This window comes from Varanus komodoensis, unplaced genomic scaffold (assembly GCF_004798865.1).
Source record: "Varanus komodoensis strain SLA01 unplaced genomic scaffold, ASM479886v1 scaffold5, whole genome shotgun sequence".
NCBI classification, from domain to species: domain Eukaryota; kingdom Metazoa; phylum Chordata; class Lepidosauria; order Squamata; family Varanidae; genus Varanus; species Varanus komodoensis.
Genome location: NW_025336087.1, coordinates 4,543,194 through 4,556,238, shown reverse-complemented (window position 1 = coordinate 4,556,238; position 13,045 = coordinate 4,543,194). Strand labels below are relative to the sequence as shown.

The following is a 13,045-nucleotide window of genomic DNA, read 5'->3' as shown; positions in this document are numbered from 1 at the left end:
CCATGCTCTGGTATTTCTCATAATGGCATCATGCCTTAAATAGTGCTATCTTTATAATGGGCAGAGAAATTTGATTAGGATTGGGAGTGATTAAAGGAAGTAGTGGGTTGGGGGTGCTAGGAAGAGGAAAATGAATTTCATATGTTAATTAAAATAGCCAAAACCTTTGAAGATAGTCCAGAGGCTTCAGTTTGTTGTGTTAGTAAGACTGATAACAGGGACCAGAAGATCAGATCAGATTTGCCTTGCAATCTTATGGACCAGGATTCTCCAACCTGGTGCCCTCTAGTTGTCTTGGACTACAATTCCCATCATTCTGAACCAAGCCAACACATTTTTACTGTTGACATGGTTCTTCAGGGAATAGTAATAGAAGCAGCAGTGACTTGGAAGGGTAACGGGGTGAAGCAGAGGGGAGGCATGGAGGCATAATGGTGAAAAGATTCATGGGGGCTGGGAGATGTGAGTTGAGGAAACATGGCAGGAACATGCATATGCTTTCCTACCTCAGGCAGGTTCAGATGAAAGGGTTTCTTCATGACACAGCTGTACTAACCAGAATGCAAAAAATGATCAGAAAGCAAGACAAGGAATCTACCATGACATGTTTAAACATTTATTTATTTATTTATAAAATTTGTATGCCATCCAATTACTAATGTCTCTAGATGGCTAACAGCATAAATGAATTGACGACCCACTCTTGCTGCAAAAGAACTTGTCTGTGTGCTAGAACTTGTCTGTGTGCTAGTTCCTGTTTAGCACTGCATTTTTGTCTTATAGGCTGGCATTCTATTGCTCAACAGTTTCTAGTAAGTGTAGGTGAGTACAAGGGAAATACGTAGTTCGGATATGATGTTTAAATGATAGGAATGTAGTAATTTTGTTGTAACTTCAGAAGACTGAGTGATAGTTTGTAATGCCAGTATAAATATATCCTCAGATATATAGAGGAACGGAAAAAATGAGAAATTTGAACCGAAAGTAATATAAATTAATATGACTAAAAAGGCTCAAATATTTTTTCCTTTCCCACTTTAGCTTCCTTTTCTTCATATAAGAAAGAATTGGTAGAAATCCTACAATTACTTCCTTACATAGTGATTAAACCTATTGAGTTGTACCCATCATTAGTCTATCTTAAGTTCCACTCATTTCAGTGGGACTATTCTAAATGGGATTAACATTGTTAGAGAGTATCTAATACTGCCACTCTGTTTCTACTATATAGCTCTAATAAGTTACCTGATGGTGGAGAACAGGAAGGCTTGGAGGAATGTTATCCACGACTTCGTGACTAACAACAACGACAATTGCAAAGGAGGTAGCCTTCTGGTGCAATCTATTTCTCTAGAAAACGTAGCATGTGAACATACACTGTTGTCATATGGAAGTGACATGTTCATAAGACTGTTCATACCATAAATGCAAAACATATTCAGTTGTAGCACATAAATATTTTATTTGACATATATTTGCAAAAGGCAACTTTGTTTAATTTGAGCATCCTCTTTTGCTATAGGTGGTCCCCACCCCCATTCCCACTGTCTTTTTCATAATTTAGGAAGTCAAGCATTGGATTAACTTATATATCCAACTAGTAATTTTAGATGACATTTATTTTCTGACATTACCATTTGTTATGTCAAATTCTAATTGAGCCAGTAACGTAGGGTATGGGGGCGTGGGAACTGGTATAAAAAGGTACCACTTTTAAATCTATCACAGCTCTGACTATAAATTAGAGCTGGTAAATATGGTCATGGCTTGAAGGTTTTTTTTTAATAGCCAGACATACCAGATTTCTTCCTTGACATCTACTGAGACAAAAATAAGGCATTGAATGATTTTTGATTTGTCCAAGAGCTATCAGTGCTGAATTTTCTTAGATTAAAATAAAAACAAACAAAGCGCTTCTGCTGTTTTGTTAAACATGAATGTTAGCGTACAAATCAGTAGCATGATATTCAGTCCTATTGTAACAAAAGGTAGGAGCAATTCCCTTACGTAGAAAAACTAGGTTTGTGACTGTTTAGCTTAGAAGAAAGGCAAATATGGAAAGACCTAATGAATTTCTATAAAGTTTGTATGATACAGATAAAATGGAGAGGGAGACCCTCCCCACTTCCCATAATTCTGAAATCAAGATCATCCCATGAAGCTAAACGGTGAGAGGTTCAGGATATATAAAAGTATGTACTTGTTCACACAGTGTTAAATTGTGCATACTGTATATTATGGAATTCATGACCATAAGAAGTAATGATTGATTTAAAAGGGGATTAGACAGACTGATGCATGATAAAGATAGCAATGGCTTCTCTCTCTCTCTCTCTCTCTCTCTCTCTCTCTCTCTCTCTCTCTCTCTCTCTCTCTCTCGCTCATGATGCCTATATATTATTTCCAGTATTGGCAGCAATATGCCACTATAAACGAGTGATTGGGGAACCCAACCAAGAGGGTTCATTTCATTGTGGCATAGGCATCTGTGTGAACAGAATGCTTCACTAAATAAGCCTTGGTCGGATCTTGTCTGAGATTTTTTATGTTGTTAGGATAAATCATCAATATTAACCTCTTCTTAAAGCTGAAAAAAACTCTAGTACTAGCGAGTGAAAATGCACAGCAATTTAAATAAATGTTAGGGGAATATCTGAGGTTTATAAAGAGGGACAAAGGAAGGAGGAGTAACAGAAGTAATTATAGGAATTTTATTTTTTATACAATAAAAACTAAACTAACATAATGTGTGCATAGTGAAGGACTTATATTGCTTATTACCATGTGTCACATAATCATACTCTATGAAGCACCTGAGTTTTGAGAAAAGCATAATCTCATCTTGAGGAAAGACATCCAACTCATCTGATGCAGCAAGTGAACCGGTGTGTATGGAATGGACTTCTACTGAGCTCCAATGAAATCATTCTGTTGTACAATCTTAGATGTGTCATCATATTCTAATGAATCATTGCTAATCTTGTTCTGTAACTGATTTGTATATTACTAAATTGCAGATTCTAAACAAGTTATTAAAGTGAAGAGGGGCAACACAAGGTAATGAGGTTAGTTAAGTCTGGTTATTTAGTTTTCTACCATATGTTTAACACTTCCTGGAATTTTAAATTATCCCCTATCACATTTAAAAGATAATTATTGGAATTGAATCCATTAATTATAATATTATCATTAATTACATGCCCCTATCTGGACAGGGAGAGCTTGGCTTCAATAATTTACATTCTGGTAGTCACTAAGTTAGATTACTGCAACGCACACTATGTGAGGCTGCCCTTGAAGATGGTTCAGAAGCTGCAGCTGGTGCAGAATATGGCAGCCAGAGTAATAATTGGTACCTGTAGGTCCAAACAATTAAGACCAGTTCTGGCCCTTTGGAAATAGGACTGCATTGTTCCTTTTTGAGATACCACAAGACTTTGCTGCATGAATTTTTTGGTTCTTCTTTGTGGTCTCTGTGCATCACACGTATGGGTGCTGTGCCTGTGGAGTGCCTGCATTGGGAAGATTCTTGCAGCTAAGCCTAGAATTTTTGATGGGAGGTCCATCCCCTTTCCCCTAGTATAAATGGGCAAGGCTCCCACCATTTTTCTCAATTCACGTTTGACCACTGTTTCAAGTGCCTTGGGGCTTTCCTAGCTTCAGTATTTTCAGCTTCTTTTACCTCATACTTCTTTATCTATTTATCTCAAATTTACCTCACTTTGCTCTCTCACCTATTAACCTCATGCTTACTTCATAACTTTTCTCTCATCCCTGCTGATACTTCTTTTTCCATTCCTCTTCCCCCAACCCCCCAACCCCCCCTCCTATCATCTTACCTCAAATCTTTTTCACATTTGATGGCCCTCAGGGCGGCCTTTCAAAAAGTGTGTAAGGTGCAGAGTTAAAATGCTATCCCTGGATGGACATTCCCTGTGCCCTTTTTGTTTTGGTGAAGAACACCAAGGAGACACCTGCCCACACTGCCAGACTTTTACCAAACAAGCCAGGAAGAACATGGCAGGCTGTCTGAAGACAGATACGAGGACCAGGGCTCTTGTGGCAATGCAAACCGCCACAGAGGACCCACAAAATCACACAGCTGGGGCTGCACAAGATATGTGCAGCCCCATCTGCAGCCACAGGAGCTCCACCAGCCTCTCCATCACTGCCTGAAAAATCTAAACACACACCAGACGGTAAAAGACCTAAAAAGGAGAAAAGGTCTCACAAAATGGCAGAGAAGCTGAAAATGGCTATTACAAAGGGCATGTAAAAGTCCATAAAAAGGGCCACACATCACTCCCCATCTACCATGGAGCAAGCTCGTTTGCCTTTCCTGCCAGCAGTCCCAGATACTGTGTCGATGCCAGCCCTGCAACTGTTCCATGTTGCTCCTACCACTCTGACCATTCCTATATCAATCCAACTGAAGCCATGACCTGAACCTTTTGTTTTGGCTACAAAAGATTAGCAATCTTTCTAGACACCGTAAAATAAAATATTGCATTTTAATGAGATCACTTAAGGCTCAAGTGGCCTCAGTGGCACAAAGTGTTTTCCACCAGCTTCAGTTGCTGGTCTAACCATGCCCTTACTTGGACAGGGATTATGTGATTTCAGTCATCTATGCACTGGTAACCTCTGAATTAAATTACTACAATGCTGTCTACATGTGGTACTCCTGAAGACTGTTAAGAACCTCGGGCAAAATGTAGCCAGACCAGTAACTGGGATCATGTAGGAAAATAAAACCCCAACTTGATCCTGCTTGCTTTGGTTGTCTATGTGTTTCTGAGCCCAGTTGAAAGTGCTGGTTTTAAACTTTAAGCCTTAGACAGCTTGGGGTCCCAGTACCTGATGGAATGCCTTTCCCAACCTGAATCATGGGCTCTAAGATCAACATCTGAGGTCATCCTCCAGATGACACCTCTGAGGGAGGTTCACAATGTAAGGCAGAGTGCCTTCTTAGTGGTGGCCTCCCAGTCATAGATAAATCTCACATTGAGGCCTCTCTGGCTCTATTGCTTTCATTATTTCAGTGCTTGGTGAGGGCTCAATTTCCAGGCAATTAATTGTATTTAATGGAATAATTAGCTGTATTTTTAGCAGGTTCAGATTTTTAAAAAATGGAATTGTTTTCAGCTGTTTAAATGGTTTTAAGCTTTGTACACTGAAATAGTATGTTGTATTTTGCGTTTGTAGTTTATAATTTTATGATTTGTGAACGACCCAGAGATCTCCAGCTGTGGGGCAGTATGGAAATAAAATTAATAGTAATTTAAACTTCAATTATTTATCTAGATATGGAAGCTCTGTTATTGCATGGAAAAAGTATGGCTATACTACCCTACTCCCATTTCCATTACTGAAAGCTTTTTCCTCAATAATTTATCAGACGTAAAGAGATCAAAGAACTAACTAAGCTGACGTCAATTGGGTGTCTTCCTGTGAAAGCTCGAGCAGCACGTGACTACCTTCGGGAAAACAGCGCAACGTGCGTATGTACGTGCGCGCTACCTCTTACGCTCGTGCATGTGTGAAAGGGAGGGAATGAATGAAGGCTGATTATGAGTCTCTCAGAAGAGGCGTGGCCACGGGGACGCGCTCGGAACGTTGAGGCTGCGATGTGGTGCGGAGATCTAGCTAGAGAAAGGCACCGAGCGGGCAAAGAAATGGGCGTGGCTAATTGGAGATGAATGTCGGTGGGAACTGCGAGGAAGAGTGATTTGGCAGCGGTGGCAGCCGGAGTCGGGATTGTTTATTGAGCGGAGGAGGAGCGGGCGGAGCCTGCGGAAACTGGGGCCCTCTCAATCGCCCTGCGCCGTTGTTAGGCCCCTCCCCCTCTTTAAAAACCAGCCCAGCCTCTCTACGAGCCGCATTAGTGGTGCTGCGGTTGGGTCGTGAGCGTCTGCTCTTGTCTTTTTTGCTTTCTCCTCCGCCTTTCCTCAGCCGGCCCTGTGGCTGGATGCAGCTGAGCCAGGGAATCCCTGCCGCCGCCGCCGCCGCCGCCGCCGCCGGTCTCGCTAGCCCCCTGCGTGGTCCACACGGAATCCCCGGGCCGGGAGCCGGGCGGAGTCGTTACGATGTTTGACAAGACGCGTCTGCCTTATGTGGCGCTGGATGTGATATGCCTGATACTCGGTATGTTTTGGCCACCTATCCGTCGCGGGGTTTTCAGGGACTGGGGGCTGGAGAAACAAGTCAGCTGAGGAGAATAGGGGCTGTTGGTGCTTGGGGATAGTCCTTTGCTGCGCGCTTTTCTTGCCTCGCATTTTGCCTGTCTCTTGGGTTTGTGTGTGTTGGGGGTGCTGGGTCTGCTGGAGCAGAAAGTTTTCCCCAACGCTGCCACCAAAGTGCGGTAAACGTGTGTCATGTTTGCGCACATAGCAAATGCATATGCTTTAAAGATGCATACAAATGCGTGCATGTGTATGCATATTATGTGTGTGTAATATTATCCATCACACATGTGTATTGTATAAATCTAGAATGTATGTAACTACACCTGTGATTTGTGTTTCTGGAGCAGTTTAGCTTCCATTGCATGTTGATAAGCTAATCTTTGGGTTTAACCATTTCCTGTCACCGAGGCTTTGGGGAGGGGTTGTCAATGCAGTGTTGCTCTTCATTTTGTGTTCTGTGGTCTTCCTAGCTGTCCATCACATTTTATTATTGCTTATTCTTTTCTTCGCATCTATCCATCCAGAGGAAAGAGCTTCAAGATCATCCTTCATTCCCCCACCCCGCACTTATGTATCACCTGGAGAAACTTGGTCACTGTAATTTTTCTGCCTAAAGCAGGATAATTTGAAATAGGCTAGTGCAAGAATTGACTTGAATGACTGATGTAAGGAGTGCTGAGAAATCCACCTTGGTTCTCTAAACTTAGATGGGAAGGTAGGGCTTACTGTCATGAGACTGAGGCCAATTGAAAAGCTGGTGATCTTATATTTCTCTTGCCTGGGCAGGCTTATGTTTTTAACAATAGAGATAAGCAGTTGACCAGGTTGTAACAGTTGTTCAAGAAAGTGGTTTTATACTAGATATCATTTGCAACTCAATTGGTAGCTGATATTTGTCATTTCTTCAGACGATCAAGAAGTAGGTCTCCCATTTTCATCATGGGACATGGAATTTAGGGTGTATTTCCTGAAATTCACTTTATTCTTATATGGGCAGAATGGGAAAAATAATAAACCTAATGTCAGTTATGAGAGCTAACTGGAAAAAGTGTATGTATGTGGTTTGTTCATGTAGGATCTTTTTTTCCTATACCCACTTTCGATAATAGGCAGTTGTGTGTCATGTGGACTTGGGAGAGTTTTGTTATAACAAAGTATCTAGCTTTGAGAGGGCATTGTTTAGTCAGATGTAATGTTGGAAGAAAGGATTCATGACTTCATAGGTATAATGAATAATAGCAGCCTATTAAGGCTGGTCCACTGTCCCCTATTAGAACCATCTATCCCTTTTAGGACTTGACAGAGGTTTCCACTGTTTAGCCTAATTCTGCTGCACACTCACTATTTAATCACGTAAGTAATAGCATATACTAATAGTCAAATATCAGATCAATGCTAAAGTAATTGATTAAAATAGTAAAATCTGAAACAATGCAGGAGAACCTCTTGTCATAAACTTGCATGCTTCAAATGAGAGTCTGTATGATGGGGTGACGTCCAGGGGGCACTTTTGCCCCCTACATCCCCCAGCAGGTTGCAGTTTTGCTGTTGCTGTACTGTTCAATTTGGTGGGACAGTGGGGGAAAAATCAGTGGTTTGCAAACCTTGGTAAGGACTAATTTTACTTTGAAAACAAGCTACTTCTGTACCAATCTCTCTAGTTGCCCCTGTGGCACTGAATTCAGGGGAACAGGTGTTTAAACTCAGGTGTGGGCAGAGTGTATGTTGCTTATGGGCCACTTTTTGCCAACCCTGTTCTTTGAGATGATCTTATATGTAAAGATAACGTAAAAAGTTAAGTATCATATTGGTTTAGAATACTTTCCAATTCCAATAAGTAGAAAATTGAGAGGCAACAGGCCACATTCATTGCAACTGTTTTTCCTCCATGGAAGAATTTGTAGGGAAAGTTTTCACCTCTGCATGAATGAAAGATAATATGCAAAAGAGATGGCAGGAAACTTATTCCCAGTTCATGAGTCATGCCTACAAAATCTGTGCAGTTTCTTAAACTTCTATAAAGAATTAGCGAGCTGGTAATGAAGCTGAGGTGTAAATACTGGGTTTTGGATTGCAGTTCATCTCCACCATGTTGTAAGGATTATATTAAGATCAGGGGTCCTCATACTTTTTCAACAAGGGGCCAGTTGAAAGGTGGCAGTGACAGACATGGCCCGGTGAGGGGGGGGTGCTTGGGGGCACGGACTGGTGAGGTGGTGGTGCGCATGTGAGGCAGCAGTGGGTGCATGCGGCGGCAGCTTGCTCGCTTGGAGATCTCCCAGCGAGCCCAAAACCATTTCCAGGTGAGCAAGCTGCCGCCTCGCTGCCCGCGAGGTGTGTGCCAAGGCAGGCAGCAGTGGCGGCAGGGGTGGGGAGTCCAAAATCTTTGAGGCAGGCCGGATAAATGGGCATGGTGGGCCTGATCTGGCCCACAGGCCATAGTTTGAGGACCCATGATTAAGATCATGTATATATGAGTGTACAGGTGCAATGCCTAATACTACTATCCCTGTTTTTTTCAGTAAGAAAAATTGCTAGAAGTGGCTTAATATCAGCTAAATACTATGCTTTATAGCTGTTTCAGAACATATGCAGTGGGTAGCCTGTGTTAGTAGTATGTGTGAAAATAATTATTGTATATTGCAGAATTGTGCATGATGAGCCTTTAAGTGGAGAAGAGATAGTTCAGATACGGTTCTCTCTTCAGGTGTAGTGTTGTTCAGCATCCTGGATAGTAATTTTGATGGTAGCATATAGCATCACGTCAAACTGGAAGGTGTAAAGCAAGAAATGGTGAAACATCGCAATTGTTGGTGAGAGCAAACTAAACTGGACTAAAATGGGATTTTTTCAGTCAGACGAATATAGTTTTACTCTGGAAAAGGAAAACTCAGAAGAAATGGAGTAGCTGTAATATTGAGGCAAGATGTAGCACAGAAAGTAAGAGGCTGTAATGCAAAATTTGACCTAATCATATCAGTCAGAATTAGTGGAAAACCTATTGATATAACTATCATACAAGTCTACATTCCAAAAACAGATGTCGAAGAAGAAATCAGAAACTTGTATTACTAATTTCTTTGTAACATACATCAAGAAACAAGAAATGCTGATAATCCTAGGTGACTGGAAGGCACAAGGGGGCAGACAAAGCAGGATCATATACTGGAGGAGAATTTGGCTTAGTGGTAAGAAACAAGGCAGGAGAACAACTTGTAAAATTCTGTAATGGAATGGGATATGCCTGATGTTCAAACTGAATTACAAAAGGGAAGAGATGCTTGAGATTGTATTGCAAATATACATTGGCTGCTTATGTTATGTTATTCATGAAGTCATGCCCAACCCATCGCGATCCCATGGACAACACTCCTTCAGGCTCTCCTGTCCTCCACCATCCCCCGAATCCACCTAAGCTCACACCGACTGCTTCAGTGACATTGGCTACTGGAGCACACCAAAGAATTTCAGAAGATCAGTATATGTTTCATAGACTACATCAAAGCCTTTGTGTATCATAAGAAGCTATGGATTGTCATGAAAGAAATAGGTGTGCCTCAACACTTGACTGTTCAGATATGTAACCTGTTTCATGGACAAGAAGCTACAGTTAGGACAGAATATGGAGACACAGAATGGTTCCTTAGGCAAAGATGTCAGACAAAGGTGTATTTTGTTTCCCTATTTAGCATGTACAGAGAACATACCATAAGGGTAACTGGATTAGGATCAGAAGAAGGAGTGAAAATTGGCAGCGGGCATATCAATAACGTAAGATAATGCAGATGATATCATCTTACTGGCAGAAAGCAGCAATGATTTGAAATGACTTCTGGTGAAGGTGAAAAAAAGAGAAAAAGCAGGATGGCAGCAGAACATTAAGAAAAAAAAAGTATGACTACAGAAGAATTGTACAACTTTACTAATGGCAATGAATAAATCAAAACTGTGAAAGATGTTGCATGCCTTGGCTGAGTCATCAGTTCAAATGGCAACGTCAGCCAAGAAATTTAAAGAAGGCTTGAAAGGAAAGCAGTGAAGAACTAGAGAAGCTCATTAAATGTAAGGATGCTTCACTGGAGATCAAGGCCAAGATAATCCATACTATTGTATTCCCAATCACAATATATGGTTGTGAAAGCTGGACAGTGAAGAAAGCTGACGGAGAAATATGCATTTGAAACTTGGTGCTGGAGGAGAGCTTTTCAAACACTTTTGACCAACAGAAAGACAAACCAGTGGGTCCTAGGTCAGATCAATTCAGAACTTTTCTTAGAAGCAAAAATGACAAAACTGAGCCTGTCACTTTGGACACATCATGAAAAGGCAAGACTTACTGGAGAAGACTAGTTAGGGAAAGTCAAAGGCAGAAGTAAGAAAAGGAAGACCAAATAAAAGATGAATTGACTCTGTAAAGGAAGCCACAGCCTTGAATTTAATACAAGTTAGCAGGGGTGTCATGAGCAGGACATTTTTTTTCTGGAGGGTTACTTATTCATAGGATTGCCAGAGATGAATTGATGGCACATAACAACAGCGTATAGTGATTGGGAGATTAACATCTGTGATTAGTGGTTGGAAGGAAAAAGAGAAGAGCTGTTTGGTGCTGCTGAAGGGTATATAGAACAGCCTAGGGAAAAAATTCAACAGAAGCGAGTCTTAGGGAGGACAGTAATGCCAAGATCTGAAATGAACAACGTAAGATATGAGTACTAAGTCAAACAGTTTGAACTCCAGTGTGATACATAAAAATCCAAGTATAATTTAACAAAGACTGGGTTAAGAGATTACATTTTTCAATATTAATTTGATGCCGTCTTTTGTTGGCATGTAAAGTCTCAAAACCTCTTAAGACATAATAGTTATCTACAATATCATACTTGATTTTTTTTTGTAATCCATATTTGAATGCAATCCTTTATGCCTATAACTTTTGCTTGCCATTTAATTGATAAGGTTGTAGTCTTTTGTAGGCTCAAAACATATTCTGAAAGATTATGCAACAACAAATGCAATAATTTACCCATATATACTTACCCATGGGGTAATAACTGATTAAAATATCTCAAAATGATGATAACATACCGAAGATGTCACTTGCTGACAGTATCACACATTGACTCTGTTTGCATGATTGTAGAAGTAGAATAAGCCACAGTGGGTGATTTCCTCTGTTGTGCATACTGGGAGACATAGTTACCCTTGTTGGTGTGGCTTGCTGTCATGTGAGAACCAAGTGAGGATGGCTTCTTGCTGTGGTTAACAAGCAATCCAAAACTCTTGGCTTATCCCCCCCCCCCCCCCGTGATCACATGGACAAGCTCATTGTAAATGGTATCCTAGATTCTCTTTGAATGTTTTATGTGGATTCTTCAAAGTGAGATTTTGAATTTGGTTCATAATTGTCACAAACATAAAATTGGATTTTAGCAATTGGATGTAATCTCTGACCTGCTTCTCCTGTTAGCTAATTGAAGACATGAAGTGACAGGATGTCCATTTCTCCATGTTTAATAAAATTACATAGTTGGTTCTTAAAAGTGTGGTTCTTAGGTTAATCTGAAAGAGAAAGATCAAATTGCTCAGGTCATACATTTTAATGGGCAAACTGTGTTGCTCAAGTAGAACTGAACTTGGAGAAAGAGAATACAAACTAATATATCCTTATGAGTTCTCTTGTTTCCATGAATTCCACTGCTTTCTGTAATATATCTTTGTTAACCATGCTCTTATTTTTTGTTAGTAAGCTATCAGGAAAGTTGTCTAGAAATCATGGAGTAGATTGTTTGACAACAAAGTTATCTCCCTGTCTCCCTGAGAATAGAAGATACAGGGGTCTGTCTGAAGTTGTGGGAACCTTTTTAATGCATTTATTCCGTGTGCCGGCTTTCAGTACAAGCTATTTTATTCTTACAGAAAATCAGTACATGTAATTCCTGCTGCTTGAAGGCCAAGCTCTTTGGATTGTGGTTGCTACCAACAGAAATCTGATAGGATGAAATAATGGGATGTACTTTAAGCAGCATTCCAAAACGAAAAGCTTTACAAGACAAGATTAAAACCAGAGTGGGCTACTTTTATGTTTAAGCCACTTTGAGATTTAGATGTTCCCCGTTTTTACTTTACATATAAACTGTAAATACTTGTGCTAGTCTTGTTTATGGATTTAGCATATTTAACAGTATAACTATTGTAGAATATGTACAATAAAAATAATAAAATATGTTTCTATTCTGTAAGTAAAATGGATCTAGGGCTGTAGAAACTACAAGGAGTTCCTTAAATCCAAGCCCAATTGGAGGTATGCAACAGAATGGTAGTGCTGCTGTCCTCATGTCATACTTTCTGTAGTTGTTCTCCCAGTTCATAGGGTGTGCTGTGACACATGATGCCAAATGTGCATTCTAAATATTTTTTCCAAATAAGCTGAAGTTGTCCAAGCCTGCTGCCATTCTTATCCATTAACTTCCAGTTGTATAGGCCAGAGACAGGCAGACTTTAGAAGTTGTTGGATCTACTTTCTCCCTGCAGAGTCTCCAGGTCCACCAGACTGAACCAGCTGCAAAATGATACCTTGGGATGGAAGTGTGTGTATGCAGACATAAATATTGAATTAAAGAATAGGGTGCTTGTGGATACAGAGACCAGCTACTTGCTTTCAGTACCATTTCATTCTTACAAATGTCTGTTCCTAGTTCTCCCTCAAACTCTCTTTTTTTCTGCTGTCTAATTGGGGTGGAGATATCATTTAATTGTTACTAAAATGGGGAGTAGAAAATTCATGCCGATTTATTGCAATCCAGAGATCTACCAGTAGATTCTGATCTGCCTTTTGACCATCCCTTTTGAATCATACCATC

General features: G+C 40.4%; 1 protein-coding gene across 2 annotated transcripts in view; it reads left to right on the top strand.

Annotated features, from left to right (window-relative positions):
* The first annotated feature begins 5,886 nt into the window (after window positions 1-5,886).
* Window positions 5,887-13,045, top strand: part of PLPP1 (phospholipid phosphatase 1) — a 98,724-nt gene continuing 91,565 nt past the window's right edge. For both annotated transcript variants that reach the window (XM_044446271.1, XM_044446270.1), the window contains exon 1: window positions 5,887-6,144. In XM_044446271.1, coding sequence (XP_044302206.1) covers window positions 6,087-6,144 — 58 coding nt within the window. In that variant the 5' untranslated portion in view covers window positions 5,887-6,086. The remainder of the gene's footprint in view (window positions 6,145-13,045) is intronic.